Source organism: Sander vitreus, chromosome 22 (assembly GCF_031162955.1).
Source record: "Sander vitreus isolate 19-12246 chromosome 22, sanVit1, whole genome shotgun sequence".
Lineage (NCBI taxonomy): Eukaryota > Metazoa > Chordata > Actinopteri > Perciformes > Percidae > Sander > Sander vitreus.
The window spans coordinates 5,963,143-5,984,194 of record NC_135876.1 but is presented as its reverse complement, the minus strand read 5'-3'; the positions used below and the strand labels follow the sequence as shown (position 1 = coordinate 5,984,194).

Below are 21,052 nucleotides of genomic sequence, written 5' to 3'. Positions count from 1 at the left end.
AGTCAAACTCAGAATCAAATGAAAACCTTGTTTACATTTTGAATATGTGTGCATAACAGAAGGTTGTCATGAAGATTTGATTCCACATTGGCAATGTTTCACTAATGTTTAAAAGCTGTGTGAATGTTTAAGTCAAAGACTATTAATAAACTATGAATCATTGTTTAGTAATGCTTATTCAGCACTCATACATTTATCAGGTGTTAGTTAAGGTGCATGTGTTTTCAACTTTACAATAAGGCTCACAAAGAGCATTAATAACTGTTTAGTTATGGTTTAGTAATGATTATTCAGTAATGTTGTACATTAATCAAGTGTTAGTTAAGGTGCATATGTTCTCAACTTTACAACAAGGCTATCAAAGAGCATTAATAACTGTTTAGTTATGGTTTAGTAATGCTTATTCAGTATTGTTATACATTAATTAAGTGTTAGTTAAGGTGCATATGTTCTCAACTTTACAATAAGGATACCAAAGAGCATTAATAACTGTTTAGTTATGGTTTAGTAATGCTTATTCAGTATTGTTATACATTAATTAAGTGTTAGTTAAGGTGCATATGTTCTCAACTTTACAATAAGGATACCAAAGAGCATTAATAACTGTTTAGTTATGGTTTAGTAATGCTTATTATTATTCAGTATTCTTATAAATTAATCAAGTAACCAGTTTTGGTTAAGTAATGATTATATAGCATGGACAATAATTTATATAAGTTGGGCTACATGAAGAGAAAATAAAAAAGCAAACCTCTGCATGGAGTCTATGGAGTCTTTTCACTGCTCTCACCCTCAACCAAAAGTAGGTCATATGTTAGAGGATAGACAAATGTAGTAGACAAAAATATGTGGACAACCATAACCCGTAAGTAAATAATAAAAACAGTTTTCTCAGAATGAGATGCTGTGAACCTTAAGACATACATGCTATCAAACATCTTAATCAACCACCTAGTAATATTAGGAAATACCTTAATTAACATCAACTAATTGTTTACTTAGACAATTTAGTTAGCTGTTATTTCCAGTTTAGGCTTTTTAGTACATTACCTAATGTTAAAATATACTTAGTTAACATGTTAAGTTAATACTTAGTTAACATGAGCATTGTTAATACATGTTTATTACACAACTTATTAAACTGTTAACAGTTAATGCTTATTAATGCATTAACTAATGTTAATTAATGTACCCTTATTGTAAAGTTGTTACTTTACTGTTACTGAAGCAAAGAACCAAGGAGCTAATAGGGCTGTAACATTGTTAATGATAATAATGCAGCCAGGATTAATGACTAGCTGCTTTGACAACCAGCTGGGAGTTAAAAACGAAAAATACTGAGTAAAACCAGGGAAGTGTGCTCTGGACTCTCTATTAGCTGCCTTGCTGAAGCCATTTTTATGTGAATAAAAATAAAGACTCCACCCTAATAAAACACAATTGTGAACATTTTCTTCTAGGAGACAGCCAAAAGGGTCCAGTTCTGGGACTTTAAATGGCAAAGCTGTTATTCTGGGAACCTTCATATGAAGGGTGGCTTTTCAAAATGCTCCTAAATGGATTATATAACACCTAAATAAAATGTCTCTCTATGTGCTTTGTAGGGGGAAAACTAGACTACGGTGATAAAATCAAAACACTTGACTAAAAAATAACGCCTCTGATGTAAAAAGCTGTCAGAGAGGTGGCTACAGTTGAGATCAGGTTGCTTTAAAAGTCAAGATATGTATATAAAAGGTATGCAAAAAAAAACTAAAAACAGAGGATATTAGAAAATATATTAATTTCTCTTAAATAAAATTACACTTACTGCCCTTTCTTGAAAGTGTACCTGACAATGTTTTGTTTGGAGTAACAGTCATGGAAGCATTATAGAAGCACAGAAATATAGTTAAGACAGAAGGCAAATATGTTTTCTTTTCTCTCCCTTTTTGCCCGCTCAGAGGTTGTGTTCTTTTACAGACATATGCATGTAAGTTGTCCACCAAGAAGAAATATGTCAACCCTTTGGTTTCTAATGGTCTAATGTTATAAACACACTAAAGACGGAGTCCTGGTTGGCCTGGTGACTGATGATGTGCTGGCAGGACTGCTGGTTCTGCGATGGTCCAGGCTCGTTCCACATTCTGGTTTTGGACCAAGTAGCTCAAACTCGTGGCTCGTAGTTGTGTGGCCCAGACTGAGACCCAGATCAATGTCCAAGGCCCATATTCTGGACAAACCCTCAGCCTCAGCCCTGTAGATTCACATCCAGACCACAGCTGAGCTCTAAATCCAACCCTGGTCCCAGGCAAAAGCTTATTTTTAGCTTTGTGCAGCTCAGGTATGGCGACACAGCAGTCTGGCGCTGTCTTGTTTTATTCTCCCCCACCCCCCACCAACAAGAGCCACAGCAGTCATAAAAAAAGATAAAATACCTGCATAATTTTGTCAAAGCCCTTCCCTTTTCTCCCTGTACAGTCTGTGTGGATCTCAGGAGTGAGTCCAGCTGACTGGAACCCAGTGAGTCTCCGTCTCCACTTTCTTTAGTGCCAACCGCAGCTCGCTGAAGGCTGCCGAGAGGTCATCGTTGACTATGACCTTCTCAAACAGGTGGCCATGTTGAGTCTCCAGCATCTGGGCAGTGGTCACCATCTCCTCGAAGTCCTCCTCCTGCAGTGTGTACGTGAGAACAGAGCAAAGATGACAGAGATGCACAAACCAAAGGCAAAACAGTTCATTTGAGGGTGCCTATCTGCAGCAAAAAGAAAACACTGGCCACAGTAAACAAGACGGGAAGATAAATTCACGTACTGCAAACACAAATTACATGGCCTTGAACACACAAATAAACATCAAATGGCCGGTACGGAGCCCGTTATAACCTCCCAGAGACATGGTACCCACATATGAACCCTGGCACAGACCACGCACTAAAACCTCCCCATGAAACAACCTGACCTCAAGGAATTTTCATCATTTCCTCACACGGTTATCCAATTCTCAAAGAAAAGAAAATATCCTCAAAATATCCTCAAAATGTTGAGGACAAAATATAACCATTTCCCAAAAAAGAAAATACAATATTGCCAGTCTGGATTTTATATGTGCGATAGGGAAATGACAGCGTGCAGCGACGCTGTTCTATTGTCAGGACTGAGAGATCAGACCGTGTGAACCTGCTGCACAGCCTGTTGCATTTACTGGTGTTGACAAGGTATCAAAAATGGACATAATAATAGTAACAACATATAATAATAATATCAAAAAGCAATTCAACTCATGGCTTTATTTGAAATTCAGTGTTTTTGACTTGAAAGATCTGATATTCTCAAAGATGAAAAATGATGTCAGGGGTTAGGTGTAGAGGTTTACAGCGCAGCCAATCAACTCTTCATTTTATCTAACAATGGATTTACTTTGGATTAACCCAGCAGCAGATCACAGGGCACAATCATACCGTGGGTTATCCCATTTAGATGTAGAGTCATGAAGACTTTGCTGTGGTCATCAAAAAATAGACTTCAACATGCAAAACATTCAGCTCAGAAATGACAAATTATTGTAATTTTGTTGCAGGGATAACACACAAATGCACACCTGATCAGTTTGCTTTTAAAGTGCTCATATTATGCTCATTTTTAGGTTCATAATTGCATTTAGAGGTTGTACCAGAATCGGTCCACATGGTTTAATTTTCAGAAAACACCATATATTTGTTGTGCTGCACATTGCTGCAGCTCCTCTTTTCACCCTGTGTGTTGAGCTCTCTGTTTTAGCTACAGAGTGAGGCATCGCACTTCCATCTTTGTTGAGAGTCGCACATGCGCAGTAAGGACTACTAGCCAGTCAGAAGCAGAGTATGAGGGAGAGCCATGCTAGCAGCTAGGCGAGCATTATAACGTGTTACAAAGTGACCATGTTTGTCTCTGAAGTAAAGGCTGGACTACAATAGAGCTGTTTGGAGCAGTTTGTGAACAGTGTTTTCTGTTGGAGATGGAGAAGTCCCTTTGTGGTGGACTTTGGGCTTTTTCACTTTGTAAACCTATAACACAATAAAGGAAAAGGGAAAAGCCCAAAAACATAATATGAGCACTTTAAATGTTGTTAAACAGTTAAGTACTCATTATTTCAGGAGATTTACTAATGTATAATTGCTTGGCACTTTACAGCCAAGACTTGCTTTGTGACTTGCAAAACAATTACTTTATTCCACCTCTGAGCAGAGCAAATCAGATTTTAAGTTAACTATTCAGAAATTTAAAATAATAATCTGAGCCTGTCAGTGGGTAAAACGAGTACTTTTGTGAAGGTAAATACAAGCTGGACAATTGCCCTATTGACTGACTTTGTAGCTTGTTTCGTCGCTGCCGACTGCAGCGATCTTGCTTAATACTGGACCAATGTCATAGACTGTTGTTCCCATCAGTCACTTAGACACAAAAACATAGGAAAATACGGTCCAGGTTGAAAAAAACGGTGGTTACTAGGGGTGGAACGGTACATGTATTCGTACTGAACCGAAACGGTACGGGCGTCACGCTTCGGTGCATGAATTTACACGGAGAATACACGGTATAAAAATAAATAAAACTTGCGTGCAAATTAATTAATGTAATGTGGAACTAATGCATTGGCGCGCTGCCTATGTAGCCGATCTCTGCCTATGTGTGCAGTTTTAATGAGTCAGAGATAGCAGCACTAAGGACGAGTATGGCGAGTGGTGGCGACCCACAAGAGTTAGAGGACCAGTCAGTTACAGTAGTACAGGCGAGAGAGTGGTGGATAAGACTGCTGTTGTAGATTAGTGGTACTTTTCCAGCGTCGCGGCTTCGAACCGTAACGTTAGTTGGGACAGACGCCTTGTTTCTTTAGGCTAACTATATTAGCTTTAGCCAGGCAGGGAGCAGCTTTCTGCGGTGAAAAAATGTTGCATTAATCAGGTAATTTAGTTCGTCTTTGCAGAGAACAGAGATGCTGTATTTTCTGTTTTATAGCTGATTGTCTTATGTAGTTTACAAGTTACAGATGGAGTCTGGAGAAGATTTGGGGTATTTATTGTTTACATCTTACTTTACACACTTCAGGCTGTTGCAGCTAGCTCAGGGGAGAGACTGTATGACACTAGGCGGTACGGCCTGAGACGTCAGTGTTTCCCACACATAGACTAATGTGTGGCGGTGCGCCTCACTATCAACACCGGCCCGCCGCACATTGCGTTTCGTTCTAATTTTTTTTTTTTTTAAACGCTATTTGCACGTTCTTCTGCATTTCCTTTCCCTGCTCTCCTCCGTCTCTCTGTCACTTGTGTCTCGCTCACTCACACACACACACACACACACACACACACACACACACACACACACACACACACACAGCTCCTCCCACCGTGCGGTGTTTGGTGTTTTTAGCCCCCAATGTCGCCTTCCAGGCAGCGCGGCAATGGTTATGTCAAAGAAGATATGTTAGTGTTAAGGTGAGGGTTAGCTGCCTGTAAGGCAACACTGGAGGCTTAAAACACCACCGAGCCCACCGTGCACACAGCGCCTGTCTCCGTCAAGGAGAGAAGACGGCTGGCGAAATTCACAAGTTCACTAAAGGTTGGTATCTATCTCGTGACCACCTTTACACAATCACACATTCACAGTCACTGACCCGACTCTCAGCAAACAAGCGATTGCGCCTTCTTTAGGAAGTTAACTAGTCGCAAGTTTGCGGTACAATGCAGTTGGGTTGTCGAGGTCAAAACACTATATAGCAGCTGTGAATCAAATAAACGTATAATAAATAATGGTATGTCATTTTCTACTCTGACACCCCCCCGCCACAAATTGCTTTCGAATCTGTGGGAAACACTGGACATGCACAATAAAAAAAAACTGTGACTTCTGTGTACCGTTCCACCCCTAGTGGTTACCATTTAAACAGGCGTGCTCCAGAGGGATGAAGAGTTTTCCAAGTCAATATGCAAATCAGCTGTCCAGTGCAAAGAACAAAACCACGTGCTGTGAGGAATAGCCAAATAACATATTTTTATCAGGGTAGGAGTAAATAGTGCCTATCTGTGGCTCCTGTATTCATAGACAGAGCATTCTGAAACAACCCAGGTATCTCACCATGGTGGTCCCTCTGAGGCTGTCTGGTTTCAGCTGTGTGGGCCCTGGCTGAACCTGCCCTCAGTGTAACAGCAGGGCTAAAGTGGCTGCACTGATTTAGCCTCATGTTTTTACTGGGAACACTCAACTTTAGATTTCTGGATAGATATGGTTTTATAGTGAACCCCCATTGCCAAACACACAATTATAAATATGCACAGATGCACAAGAACTCAAACATACACACATGCGTACCCATACCCACAAACAGGCTGGATCAAGCTGTGTGTGCATACAGTGTGTACGCACATAAACACAGCCTCGTTAAAGTTTAAAGCTCCTAAACGGCTGCGCTTTTCGAGACGCTCCTTCTAGCCAGGAGTTACTTCAGAATGTTTCTGGTGGTTTTCCGCTTCATAAAGGATTAGCTGCGCAGCTAAATATAAACACTTGCTCGCTGTGTCACTCCAGCAAAAGCCCTGTCTGTGTTTCTTGTGCCCGGCTGTCTCTCATGTAGCTACCTTACAAAAACCGACCCACGCCATCTCACACTGTTATTGTCTTTTGTGAGGAAAATGTGATCGTTTTATTAGCCTGTGTCTTGGAGGATGGGCTCAGGGAGGGCAGAAGGTTTGTTGGCCTGTGGAGAAAAGTGTTCTCCAGTGGGACTATATTCTCTGTCATCTGGAGCGAAGCCCCTGCAGGTCTTTCACTATTGGACCGGGATTTACAGATGACCACTGTGCACAAAGCCAGGAAGACAACCCGCGTTGACCTGTCCTGGCAACTAAAGGAACCTGGAAGAGACTGTACACTGTTTTGTGAGTGTGATGTTTCCATGTCCACCAGCAAGTCTCTGCGTCTCTCTCTAGTTCGATCATTCCAGGTAAAAGAACATTAATCACAGCAGGACGCCGCCTAAGGGACAGCGAGCTGGGTAGAGAGATGGAAAAAAGAATCAAAAAACAGGGGAAGAAAATAATAAGATAGATGTAGGATGAATCAAAAGGGGCAGAGAGATGGATATAATGAAGGTAAAAGAGCCTAATGGAAAACTGGGCAAGTAGGAGTGAGTGGATATTCTTTGGCGTCCACTGATCCGCACTGGATCGCTCTCCTCAGAGGGCAGTTTGAGCTGATGCCACTTCTGGAGGGCCAAACTTGTGAAGAAAAACACCAGGGACTCATTTATCCCCACCGCCATTAGATTGCTTAATTTCCACAAGAAATGATGTAGCGTCGTGCGCCTGCTTAAGTACTTTGTTCCAGCAGAGATACATTGCAGTTTTCATTGCACAATATCAGGCTAGTGACTCTCAGTTTGGTTTTACCACTGTTTGTCCATGCTGCACACACTGCAGACTTGTATCAGTGTCATGTTTTTATGGTTGTGTTGTTATGGTTTTCTTTTTTGTATTTATTGTATTTGTGATCCTACTGTGTTGGTTTTACTGTAAATTCTGTCTAGAGAGGAACATTCACCTTATGGGACTATATACCCTTTCAGCACAAAGCAGCATGTGTCAGCCTCAGGTATCATCTTTTAAAACCACCATGCACACCATCTCCTCAGCAGGAAACCTGCTTTATTAATCCCAATGAAACACACAAAAACCAAGTGGATCTTTCCAAATCAGTTTTAAAGTGCTCATATTATGCTTTTCGGCTTTTTCCCTTTCCTTTATTGTGTTATACAGGTGCTGGTCATATAATTAGAATATCATGAAAAAGTTGATTTATTTCAGTAATTCCATTCAAAAAGTGAAACTTGTGTAATTTATACATTCATTCCACACAGACTGATATATTTCAAGTGTTTATTTCTTTTAATTTTGATGATTATAACTGACAACTAATGAAAACCCCAAATTCAGTAGCTCAGAAAATTAGAATATTGTGAAAAGGTTCAATATTGAAGACACCTGGTGCCACACTCTAATCAGCTAATTAACTCAAAACAAAGGCAAAGGCCTTTAAATGGTCTCTCAGTCTAGTTCTGTAGGCTACACAATCATGGGGAAGACTGCTGACTTGACAGCTGTCCAAAAGACGACCATTGACACCTTGCACAAGGAGGGCAAGACACAAAAGGTCATTGCTAAAGAGGCTGGCTGTTCACAGAGCTCTGTGTCCAAGCACATTAATAGAGAGGCGAAGGGAAGGAAAAGATGTGGTAGAAAAAAGTGTACAAGCAATAGGGATAACCGCACTCTGGAGAGGATTGTGAAACAAAACCCATTCAAAAATGTGGGGGAGATTCACAAAGAGTGGACTGCAGCTGGAGTCAGTGCTTGAAGAACCACCATGCACAGATGTAAGCAAGACATGGGTTTCAGCTGTCCCATTCCTTGTGTCGAGCCACTCCTGAACAAGACACAGCGTCAGAAGCGTCTCGCCTGGGCTAAAGACAAAAAGGACTGGACTGCTGCTGAGTGGTCCAAAGTTATGTTCTCTGATGAAAGTACATTTTGCATTTCCTTTGGAAATCAAGGTCCCATAGTCTGGAGGAAGAGAGGAGAGGCACAGAATCCACGTTGCTTGAAGTCCAGTGTAAAGTTTCCACAGTCAGTGATGGTTTGGGGTGCCATGTCATCTGCTGGTGTTGGTCCACTGTGTTTTCTGAGGTCCAGGGTCAACGCAGCCATCTACCAGGAAGTTTTAGAGCACTTCATGCTTCCTGCTGCTGACCAACTTTATGGAGATGCAGATTTCATTTTCCAACAGGACTTGGCACCTGCACACAGTGCCAAAGCTACCACTACCTGGTTTAAGGACCATGGTATCCCTGTTCTTAATTGGCCAGCAAACTCGCCTGACCTTAACCCTATAGAAAATCTATGGGGTATTGTGAAGAGGATGATGTGATACGCCAGACCCAACAGTGTAGAAGAGCTGAAGGCCACTATCAGAGCAACCTGGGCTCTCATAACACCTGAGCAGGGCCACAGACTGATCGACTCCATGCCACGCCGCATTGCTGCAGTAATTCAAGCAAAAGGAGCCCCAACTAAGTATTGAGTGCAGTACATGCTCATACTTTTCATGTTCATACTTTTCAGTTGGCCAACATTTCTAAAAATCCTTTTTTTGTATTGGTCTCAAATAATATTCTAATTTTCGGAGATACTGAATTTGGGATTTTCATTAGTTGTCAGTTATAATCATCACAATTAAAAGAAATAAACATTTGAAATATATCACTCTGTGTGTGATGAATGAATATAATATACAAATTTCACTTTTTGAATGGACTTACTGAAATAAATCAACTTTTTCATGATATTCTAATTATATGACCAGCACCTCTATATCAAAGCCCAAAGTCCACCCCAAAGGGACTTACCATCTCCAACAGGAACACTGTTCACAAACTGCTCCAAACAGCTCTATTGTAGTCCAGCCTTTACTTCAGAGACAAACATGGTCACTTTGTAACACGTTATAATGCTCGCCTAGCTGCTAGCATGGCGCGCCCTCATACTCTGCTTCTGACTGGATAGTTAAAGGAGAATTCCGGTCGATTTCAAGACGTAGCTCTGTTGTTTGTAAATTTGGAGTGCTGTCAGTAGCGAGAAAAACAAAAACAATGGGTGCTGCCTACACCGTGTTATCCTCCTGCTAGCGTTAGCACACAGGAGGCTGAAACAGGGCAAGTTTTAAACGTGCTTTTAGCCTCTTAACATGTTCGAAATGTCATTACAAGTGCCTACCCATGTGAAGGGATTCCTTCACAGTGAACACAGTGAATCTGACTGCAGTAGATGTGAAAGAAATGCATAAAAAGTTGTGCTAATTCAGCTCTGTTTAGTTTCGGTGTTGAGACAGCAAGACTTAGGGACCGTCTACAAACTACAACACCGAAAAGAGATAGAAAAAAATATTTTCAAAAATAGGCATATGCTTACTTTTTAAAAGTAAGTGCTGTAGTACAACTAGCAGGAGACACATTATAATTGAGGTAAGTTTGGAAACACTATCTTATTTAATCATTAAATTAATAAATAGTTTTGTATTTTCGGTGTTGTAGTTTGTACACGGTCCCTAAGTCTTGCCGTCTCAACACCGGAACTAAACAGAGCTGAATTAGCACAACTTTTATGCATTTCTTTCACATCTACTGCAGTCAGATTCACTGTGTTCACTGTGAAGGACTCCCTTCACATGGGTAGGCACTTGTAATGACATTTCGAACATGTTAAGAGGCTAAAAGCACGTTTAAAACCTGCCCTGTTTCAGCCTCCTGGGTGCTAACGCTAGCAGGAGGATAAAACGGTGTAGGCAACACCAATTGTTTTCGTTTTTCTGACAGCACTCCAAATTTACAAACAACAGAGCTACATGTTGAAATCGACCGAAATTCTCCTTGAAGCTACTGAGCATGTGCGACTCCCAACAAAGATGGAACGGAAGTGAGAGGTCTCACTCTGTAGCTAAAACAGAGAGCTCAACACACAGGGTGAAAAGAGGAGCTGCAGCAATGTGCAGTACAACAAAAATATGGAAACCTATTCTGGTACAACCTCTAAATACAATTATGAACCTGAAAATGAGCATAATATGAGCACTTTAAATGATCGTGGTAACTTCAGATAATGTGTCATTTTCGGCACTAAGCACATTATAGCCTGAATTATGCATTGCATCAGCCTGTTCTTGGTTGCTTTTAATTCCCGCTTCACATTCTTTTTGAAAAGTTACTCTGAATCATCTCAAGCTCAAACAATGGGGCTAAAGTCGGACTCTTCAGACTGCTGAAACAATGAGACGACTGTTCCTCAGCCTTTATCATTAAAGCAGACATCAGTCTCTCTGAGAGAGAAATACAGCTGGCGGTGAATAGAATATGTCTGAGATGACTCACCTAGCAGCTTCTCTTTCAGAGCCTTTAATAGCAAATCGGAGGTAGCTTACTGTATGTCCTGTCAGTGTGTATGAACATTTACACAGAACCTGGTTTGTAACCTGGCTGAAATATGCCTCCTTGTCACACAGTTTTATAGAAGTGTATTTGTATTACTTGAGAGAATAGCAGAAGCTAATAAAGGGACAGTGGGTATTAACAGCAACAGCATAGGTCGTTAGCAATCATCCTGTTTCAGACAACTAAAGCTCATTGTTCTCAGGACCCTTGCTAAGAAACGAGGAGCAGACGGAAGGCAAAAATGATGTTTCACTGACTGGCTAATGCAAGCTGGGATAGTGTTTGGACAGAGGTTTTAAAAGTTTCACAGTGAAGTGAAATATCTACGGGATGTTCCTGTTCAACTGTGACCTACTGTATAGCTGCACACTGTACTGCATGTATGATAGCACCTGGGTGTGTTTGACTGAGCAGAGCCAACACACTCAGGGGAAGGATGACTTTGGGGCAGCCCAAAGAACTGTGCTGTTAGCCCCATACAGTTCTCTGTTGCTTACGCTGTTGTTGCTTCCTCAGCTCACAATAATCAGTGGAGCTGCATGTTAGTTGGAGTGTTATTTCAGGAGAAAATCGGATGCAATCAATATGTATTTACACAAGTAGAGAATGCTGAAGTAGAGAACGAAAGTCACTACCAACTCAGGTAGAAGAAAACGTTCAACTTACGCACAGTAGCGGGCTCATAGAGTAGATCTTGCAGAGCATCATTTTGCCTAGTGTATAAAGGTCCAGTATATGTCTGTCTGTCTGTATTGCTCTCTCTCCAGTTTGTCCGCCTTAGTCTTACAACTTTATTTGCCTAATCTTCTAATAATGTTTTTTCCTATACCATAATTTATTTTGGTCTGAAAAGGTTTTATGTAGAAATGTTGACTTTTTATTTGTACCCTCCTTGTATGTATGTTTTATTGTGTTGAATTGTACACATTATATCTGTACACTTTATGTACTTATTCTGTTTTGTGTGAAAACGAATGGGAACCGAGTGTGTTTGTACAATGAAAGGCGGCTCAAGTTGATAGAATAAGGAGAAAGGCAGGAATGCTCAAAAATGTATTTATACATATATATATATATGTGTGTATATATATATATATATATATATACATATGTATGTATATATATATATATATGTGTGTGTATATATATGTATATATGTATATATATATATGTGTATATATATATGTATGTGTATATGTATATGTATATATATACATATATATATGTGTGTATATATATATATATATATATATATGTGTGTATATATATATATATATGTGTATATATATATGTATGTATATATATATATATATGTGTGTGTATATATATATATGTATATATATATATATATATATATATATATATATACGTGTATGTATGTATGTATATATGTATGTATATATATATATATATATATACTTCTCCGGGAACCATCACCTTATCGTGGTGGAGAGGTTTGTGTGTCCCTATGAACCTGAGGGCTGTGTTGTCTGGAGCTGTGTGCTCCTGGTAGGGTCTCCCAAGGCAAAGTGGTCTCAGGTGAGGGGCCAGACAAAGAATGGTTCAAAAAATCCTATGAAAAAATCGAGAAGGGATGAAGTCACCCCTGCCCGGAGGAAGCCCGGGGCCCCCGTCTGGAGCCAGGCCCAGATGGAGGGCTCGTCAGCGAGCGTCTGGTGGCCGGGTTTGCCACGGAGCCCGGTCGGGCACAGCCCGAAAAAGCTACGTGGCGGACATCCCTCCATCCCATGGGCCCACCACCTGTGGGAGGAACCGCTGGGGTCGGGTGCGCTGCCACATGGGTGGCAGTGAAGGTCAGGGGCCTCGACGGACCAGACCCGGGCAGCAGAGGCTGGCTCTGGGGACGTGGAATGTCACCTCTCTGTGGGGGAGGAGCCGGAACTTGTGCGGGAGGTGGAGCGCCACCGGTTAGATCTGGTGGGGCTTACCTCTACGCACAGTCTTGGTTCTGGAACCATACTCCTGGATAGGGGTTGGACTCTTTTCTTCTCCGGAGTTGCCCAGGGTGTGAGGTGCCGGGCGGGTGTGGGGATACTCACAAGCCCCCGGCTGAGCGCCGCTACGTTGGAGTTTAACCAGGTGGACGAGAGGGTCGCCTCCCCTACGCCTGCGGGTTGTGGGGGGGAAAACTCTGACTGTTGTTTGTGCATATGCACCAAACAAGAGTTCAGAGTATTCGGCCTTCTTGGAGACCTTGAGTGGAGTCCTGCATGGGGCTCCAGTTGGGGACTCCATAGTTCTGCTGGGGGACTTCAACGCGCACGTGGGTAATGATGGAGACACATGGAGAGGCGTGATTGGGAGGAACGGCCTCCCTGATCTAAACCAGAGTGGTTGTTTGTTGTTGGACTTCTGTGCTAGTCATGGATTGTCTATAACGAACACCATGTTCGAACATAGGGATGCTCATAAGTGTACTTGGTACCAGAGCACCCTAGGCCAAAGGTCAATGATCGATTTTATAATCGTTTCATCTGATCTGAGGCCATATGTTTTTGGACACTAGGGTGAAGAGAGGGGCGGAGCTGTCAACCGATCACCATCTGGTGGTGAGTTGGGTCAGGGGTGGGGGGAAGACTCTGGACAGACCTGGTAAGCCCAAACGGGTAGTGCGGGTAAATTGGGAACGTCTGGAGGAGGCCCCTGTCCGACAGACTTTCAACTCACACCTCCGGGCGGAGCTTTTCGTGCATCCCTGTGGAGGCTGGGGGGCATTGAACCCGAGTGGACAATGTTCAAAGTTTCCATTGCTGAAGCTGCGGTGAGGAGCTGTGGTCTTAGGGTCTTAGGTGCCTCAAGGGGCGGTAACCCACGAACACCGTGGTGGACACCGGTGGTCAGGGAAGCCGTCCGACTGAAGAAGGAGTCTTTCCGGGATATGTTATCCCAGACGACTCCGGAGGCAGTTGCAAGGTACCGAAGGGGCCCGAAGGGCTGCAGCCTCTGCCGTGAAAGAGGCAAAGCAGCGTGTGTGGGAGAAGTTCGGAGAAGACATGGAGAAGGACTTTCGGTCGGCACCAAGGTGCTTCTGGAAAACCGCTCGCCACCTCAGGAGGGGGGACGGGGAACCATCCAAGCTGTGTACAGTAAGGATGGGACGCTGTTGACCTCAACTGAGGAGGTAATAGGGCGGTGGAAGGAGCACTTTGAGGAACTCCTAAATCCGACTAATACGCCGTCTATGGTAGAGGCAGAGCTGGAGGATGAGGGGGGATTGGCATCAATTTCCTGGTGGAGGTTGCTGAGGTAGTTAAACAACTCCACAGTGGCAAAGCCCCAGGAATTGATGAGATCCGTCCCAGAAATGCTTAAAGCTCTGGGTGTGGAGGGGTTGTCTTGGTTGACACGCCTCTTCAACATTGCGTGGAAGTCTGGGGACGGTGCCTAAGGAGTGGCAGACCGGGGTGGTGGTTCCCCTTTTAAAAAGGGGGGACCAGAGGGTGTGTGCCAATTACAGGGGTATCACACTTCTCAGCCTCCCGGTAAAGTCTACTCCAAGGTGCTGGAAAGGAGGGTTCGGTCGATAGTCGAATCTCAGGTTGAAGAGGAACAATGCGGATTCCGTCCTGGTCGTGGAACAACGGACCAGATCTTTACTCTTGCAAGGATCCTGGAGGGAGCCTGGGAGTATGCCCAACCAGTCTACATGTGTTTTGTGGATCTGGAGAAGGCGTATGACCGGGTGCCCCGGGAGATACTGTGGGAGGTGCTGCGGAGTACGGGGTGAGGGGGTCCCTTCTCAGGGCCATCCAATCTCTGTACGACCAAAGCGAGAGCTGTGTCCGGGTTCTCGGCAGTAAGTCGGACTGGTTTCAGGTGAGAGTTGGCCTCCGCCAGGGCTGCGCTTTGTCACCAATCCTGTTTGTAGTATTTATGGACAGGATATCGAGGCGTAGTCGGGGTGGAGAGGGGTTGCAGTTCGGTGGGCTGGGGATCTCATCGCTGCTTTTGGCAGATGATGTGGTCCTGATGGCATCATCGGCCTGTGACCTTCAGCACTCACTGGATCGGTTCGCAGCCGAGTGTGAAGCGGCTGGGATGAGGATCAGCACCTCTAAATCGGAGGCCATGGTTCTCAGCAGGAAACCGATGGAGTGCCTTCTCCAGGTAGGGAATGAGTCCTTACCCCAAGTGAAGGAGTTCAAGTACCTTGGGGTCTTGTTCGCGAGTGAGGGGACAATGGAGCGGGAGATTGGTCGGAGAATCGGCACAGCAGGTGCGGTATTACATTCAATTTATCGCACCGTTAGACGAAAAGAGAGCTGAGCCAGAAGGCAAAGCTCTCAATCTATCGGTCAGTTTTTTGTTCCTACTCTCACCTATGGTCATGAAGGCTGGGTCATGACCGAAAGAACAAGATCCAGGGTACAAGCGGCCGAAATGGGTTTCTCAGGAGGGTAGCTGGCGTCTCCCTTAGAGATAGGGTGAGAAGCTCAGTTATCCGTGAGGAGCTCGAGTAGAGCCGCTGCTCCTTTGCGTCGAAAGGAGCCAGTTGAGGTGGTTCGGGCATCTGGTAAGGATGCCCCCTGGGCGCCTCCCTAGGGAGGTGTTCCAGGCACGTCCAGCTGGGAGGAGGCCTCAGGGGAGACCCAGGACTAGGTGGAGGGATTATATCTCTAACCTGGCCTGGGAACGCCTCGGGATCCCCCAGTCGGAGCTGGTTAATGTGGCCCGGGAAAGGGAAGTTTGGGGTCCCCTGCTGGAGCTGCTACCCCCGCGACCCGACCCCGGATAAGCGGATGAAGATGGATGGATGGATGGATATATATATATATATATATATATATATATGTATGTGTATATATATATATATATATGTATAGCTCACTCCCCATCACCCTCTCCACTGTTCCTCCTCTTCACCCATCCTCAAAGTGCTAGTTTGTCTCCGTCTCATTTGACAGCACCGACTCTTATTCAGCTTCTCTCTCTCCCTATGGGGTCCCATCAGGCCATCCGTGGTGTGTTGTTGGCCCTAACGCTGCATGTGGCGAGCGAGACACGCGTGCAGGCGAGCGAGCACCGGGGCCTGATGGGGCTGGGAAAACCATCATCCACCCTAACCCCCCCCATCAATGCTCCCCCGCTCTGCAACTTCACAGCGGCACAGAACGCCGGCTAATTGATTTCATCTGCGTCAGGCTGGGATAAAGGTGTGTAAGGGATGACCTCATCATTCACTCACTCACTCACACACACACACACACACACACACACACACACCCCACCGGGTGCAGATAGTGTTTGTTATTTCTTCTTGCTGCTAATCTGTTGTGTGTTTCTACACTGTAACACATTGGACTTTGTCTTAAATGTGTTCCCCAGCTACACTCTTCACGTGACTGATCTTGCAACATACTGTATACATGTCAGCATCTTATAGTCATTGCACATTGGCAATTTTTGACGATAAAACTTGATTTGCTCCCTGGCTGTATGTTCAATATTTCCCTTTATCCTTACTTAATGTGTATCCTATTAGCAGTATCCTGTTATTTTCTGCTGTAGTGATCCAATTTCCTCACAGGGATCATTAAACTTTCATTTAACTTAACCTCATCTGAAAAGCATTTACAAATATCATGCAGTTTGGGAGCACCAGCCAGGCTACCCACTGAAATGTATATCAAATTGATTTCCTGTCATTGTCTAAATCAAGGCAAACCTGACCCATCTGGTACTTCAAGCAACTTACAAAACTCTAAACAACATATTACGTTGATAAATGTCTGATTCAGTGGGAGAAATAAACGTTCTCCCCATGTTCTCTTACCGTGAATGGCTTGGCAGAACCCTTGTCGTCCTTGCCAGACAGGATTTTGCCGTTCTGTCTGGTCTCCCTCAACCTCTCGATCGCAGGAGGCTTTACCAACACTACAAAGGGTTTAAACTCTGCCGTCCGCAGGTGCTTCAGGGTCTTAAAAGAGAGAAAAAAATAAAATAATTTAAAAGCAAAGGAGATGTTAATTGAGCAACAACAGAGGAGGACAGCGATAACATTGGAATGTTAAAGTAATTTAATAAACATTTATCAACCTAATAATCATGAAGTGGATAAAGAGGGGACACATCAGTAGTGTGTTTAATGCAGGTGCTTCCAAACTATAGGCTGCCCCCCCCACCCACACACATGTCAGGGGTAATGGGATGATTAAAGGAAGGATTGTTCAAACCAGTCAACAATGGGTTGTTGCATTTTAAAGGTTTTACAGCCCAAAAAGTTGGCAAACAGTGGTTGAGTGCATGGGTTAGGCCTCTGGTTGTGTAGCGCATGTGGTTCTTTTAGAAGATAGCAGAGGATACATTTCTGTCCACATCTGCCCTGCCTTCTGGTCTCCTCTTTCTGGTTTACGATTGCATTAAACAACACCACCCATCTTGTTCTCAAGGGGTAGAAGAGAGTTCAGAGCTGGTTAGTGGTGGCGTCAGACTTCAGGCTCTGACATCGTGATCAGGGCTTGCAACTGTGCTAATAGGCAGTGGGTCCAAACCCACAACGGATAGAAAGATGGGTCAAAAAACCAAAAGAGGGGCAGGAGAAGAATCACTGGAAAGCATTTCTCTCAGCTCTCATCAGCCGTCACCAAGTCAGCATGGGAGCAATAACATGCTTTGACACTGCCACTGATCTGATCCGTGAGTCAGAATGGGCTCATAGTGGAGGAAGGGGTGGGTGGGGGTCAACTGACTCTTGGCTTACACAACACCACAAATGTATTCATGAAGCAAAAAAAGCACATACGCAATTGTACGTACACCCACATGAGCTTCCACAGACTCTTTCTCACTCACTTTAGCCGAGGGCTCTGGGGCTGACTCTCATTGCTGCTCAGACCGGGGTGGTTTGAGAACCTGCCAGGCTAATCTGTATAATGATGTATTTGTGCCTGTCATTATCCACTGAGCAAAAACAAACAGAAAGGACGCTGATGGGGCAGCAGCTGGATGATACAGGCCCGACCCTGGACTAATGGTAATCATGCTGAGAGGTTTCTTGGGGCTCAGCGACAAGCCGGACATTTACGTAGGGTCTGATCTCCACCACCCAAGACATAAGCCAAAGAGGAAATCTTCAAATAGAGGAAATTAGCGGTTATTGCTCCCTGAAAATGCCCCCTTTAAAACCCACTTTGCTAACCTAGTAGGCAGCCAAGGGCTCAGGAAAGCCAGGGATGAGAGAGATCTGTTTCTGAGGTAGGTAGGGGCAATGGTGCAAAAAGGTTTAAAATACAGGGAAGTGTGGGATGGTAAGATTCAAATGAGATAGAGAGGACGGGTTTGTGTAACTCACATGAGGCTGGACATCCAATAAGCACACTTTGTTCTTGGAGAGGACGGAGCGTATCGAGTCTAGACTTGTCCCATAGTAATTCCCTTTGTACTCGCCATACTCAATGAACCTGGGAGGTGAGAGGCAAAGAGATTGAAAGAGAGAAGAGATGAGAAGATTGTTAAGTAAGAAAACACCATTTTTGTGCAGGGATTAGTGTCTAATGCAACACTAATGTCCCTTTCGAAGTAACATTAGAATCTTGTCCTAATCTGGTCGACTGTCAGCACACTCCTGAGATTTATCTTAGAAATAACGATATATAAAAACCCTACAAATCCACAGAGACAGGAGGATTACTCTTTCAACCGCTGACAGATCTGAAGATAGCATTCTCTAGATGAATTGGAAAACCAGACGGTTTGGGCGAGCGTGTTTTTAAATAATCTCCCATGCAACTATTTCAATTAGTAACACCTGTTTGTTCCAGAAAGACCACAAAGCCCCCGAATGCCAAAACCTATCCCTCCTTTAATCCATGAGGATTTTAGCCCAGCAAGCAACTGCCTGGGCGCAAGCAAACAAAAACACTTCTCCACCAGATAATCTTCCCCCTTTCACACCAATCAGCTGTCATGAGGAAAAAGCCACCAGTGTATTTTTAGCTAAAAACAACGAGGGAAAAAAAGGCAACGAGAAGAGTGGAAAGAATTTGAAGCTAATAGGACAAGCAACGGGCAGAATGACTGCCTCTGTGTGACTGATGCCATGTAAAAAGAATTTTATGGTAATTGCCCATGTAAGAAAGTTTTACTGAGCCTTTTTTTTTCTTTTCTTTTTTTAAAGGAGGCTTAAGTCTCAAACAAACCTCATATTTGGTTATGGGAAATTGATTTAAGAGCTTACAGTAGCCTCACACCTTGCAGCATTTTGCACTGTTTGTCATCAGAGGTGGAAGGTATATAGATTACAGGAAGGCGTGCCAGTGTAATGGAGGTTTGGCTATATTGAGAGTATGAATTGTCGCCATTTTGACACGGAACAGGGCTTCCCTTGGGAAAGTTGTTCAAACTAAACACAAGTTGTTGTGGACCCTTTTATTTCAGCATTGTTTCTGCTGTGCGCAATGAGGCATAACGCAAACAAGGTCATCTCACTCCTCGTCTACTTTGCTGCCTTGTAATTTCAGCGTGGAGTGTCCCACGCATCCATCCCACATCACAGCTCTGTCACTCACCCCTCCGACTCCCTGAAAAACATTGCATGCCTCGACCTACACCGCAACATGGCCTAAATATACAGCACCCCCTTTCCCTTCTTCTCTCTACATGCTCTGACACTATGCCCTCACCACCACAGGCTTCCCTCTGTGTGTTTGCGTGCATAAATGTTTTGCATGTGCACCCTACAGTATATATCTCCCCCCCCCCCCTTCCAGCTTGTGTGAGACCAGCAGAAAGACATCAATCATTCTTATGACTATTACAACTTGCATTTCAATTTGTTGGCCACAAATGTCAAGGCGGGCTGTGGCGTGGCTGCGTTCGCAAAGAGCGCCTCAGGAAAGGAGGAAGCAGAGACAGGAGACCTTGAGGCCACTGTCTGGAGATCTGTTACCAACACAGGGCCCGGCCCTGTCAACACCAGCTCACACTCAGTTAAAGAGACACACAGACGACAGCAGGGAGGCTGTCTTTGAACAGTGGCAGCGAGAGCTGGACCAGTCAGACTGTCGCACTGCCTCTAGTGGTCCAGAGGGATTCTGTTGTTTTTTTATTAGAGTGACGGGACTGAAATTGCACATGTTCTAAAAACAGTTTTATTCGTTAAACTTTGAAATAACAAAATAAACCCTAAATAAAGCCTTTTATAAATGGGATTGGGATAAATGTCATTCCCTCTAATGTGATCAGAGATGAAAGATTAGACCATTAATCCTAGTAATGAGCTAAGGAAAGCAATTATTGGTTCCAGTCATGGCAAGAAAAACGTGGCAAACATTTGATAGTTCCAGCTTCTCAAATGTTGAACATTAAAATCACAATGTAACGGACTGAAATGCATGCATTAAGTATTCGTAGTATTCATTAATAGATTTCGAGAATAAAGTCATAGCATTTAAAATGTTATGAGCATAAAGTCTCTACAGGAAAAAAGTCCAAATATTTAGAGAATAAAGTTGTTATATTACGAGATATTATAACACACACACACACACACACACACACCAGTTGTTCTATTACGGGATATTATAACAGCTATTATAATCTCTGCAGGGTAAATCGAGACAGCTGTCCAATCTGAGTTTTCTGTTGCACGACTAAAACTACTTTTGAACGTACAAATGTTCCACAAGTTCCTTCCCGAGACTATTTTGCAGAGGCGCCGTTATTGCATCTGGCGCTTAGCGCCGCCCATGACGATTGTGATTGGTTTAAAGAAATGCCAAGGAACCAGAGCACATTTTTCTCCCACCGGAATGCTGTGTGGACTAGCCAGACCCTCCTCCGCAGCGCTGTGGAGGAAGGTCTGGCAATGTGGGACTACAATTCAAAATATTATATTTTAGTACAGAAATCTCTTGAAACAAGTGCATTTGTTTTGGAAACAGACAAATAGAAAAGATCTAAAAGAACTTGCACATTTGTTCAGGTGTATTAAGTGAGTCTTAATACAAAATTAAAAAAATGATTTGGTAAAATATATATATTTACAGTATAACCACTGCATATGGAGGAAGAGTTGTGTGACCTGATATTAACTTGT

General features: G+C 43.5%; 1 protein-coding gene across 2 annotated transcripts in view; it reads right to left on the bottom strand.

Annotated features, from left to right (window-relative positions):
- Positions 1–812: 812 nt before the first annotated feature.
- Positions 813–21,052, bottom strand: part of mpp7a (MAGUK p55 scaffold protein 7a) — a 184,187-nt gene continuing 163,947 nt past the window's right edge. For both annotated transcript variants that reach the window (XM_078280190.1, XM_078280189.1), the window contains exons 15-17: positions 18,308–18,416; positions 16,790–16,933; positions 813–2,652 (exon numbers count right to left, since the gene is read on the bottom strand). In XM_078280190.1, the coding sequence (XP_078136316.1) occupies positions 2,473–2,652; positions 16,790–16,933; positions 18,308–18,416 (433 nt within the window). In that variant the 3' untranslated portion in view covers positions 813–2,472. The remainder of the gene's footprint in view (positions 2,653–16,789; positions 16,934–18,307; positions 18,417–21,052) is intronic.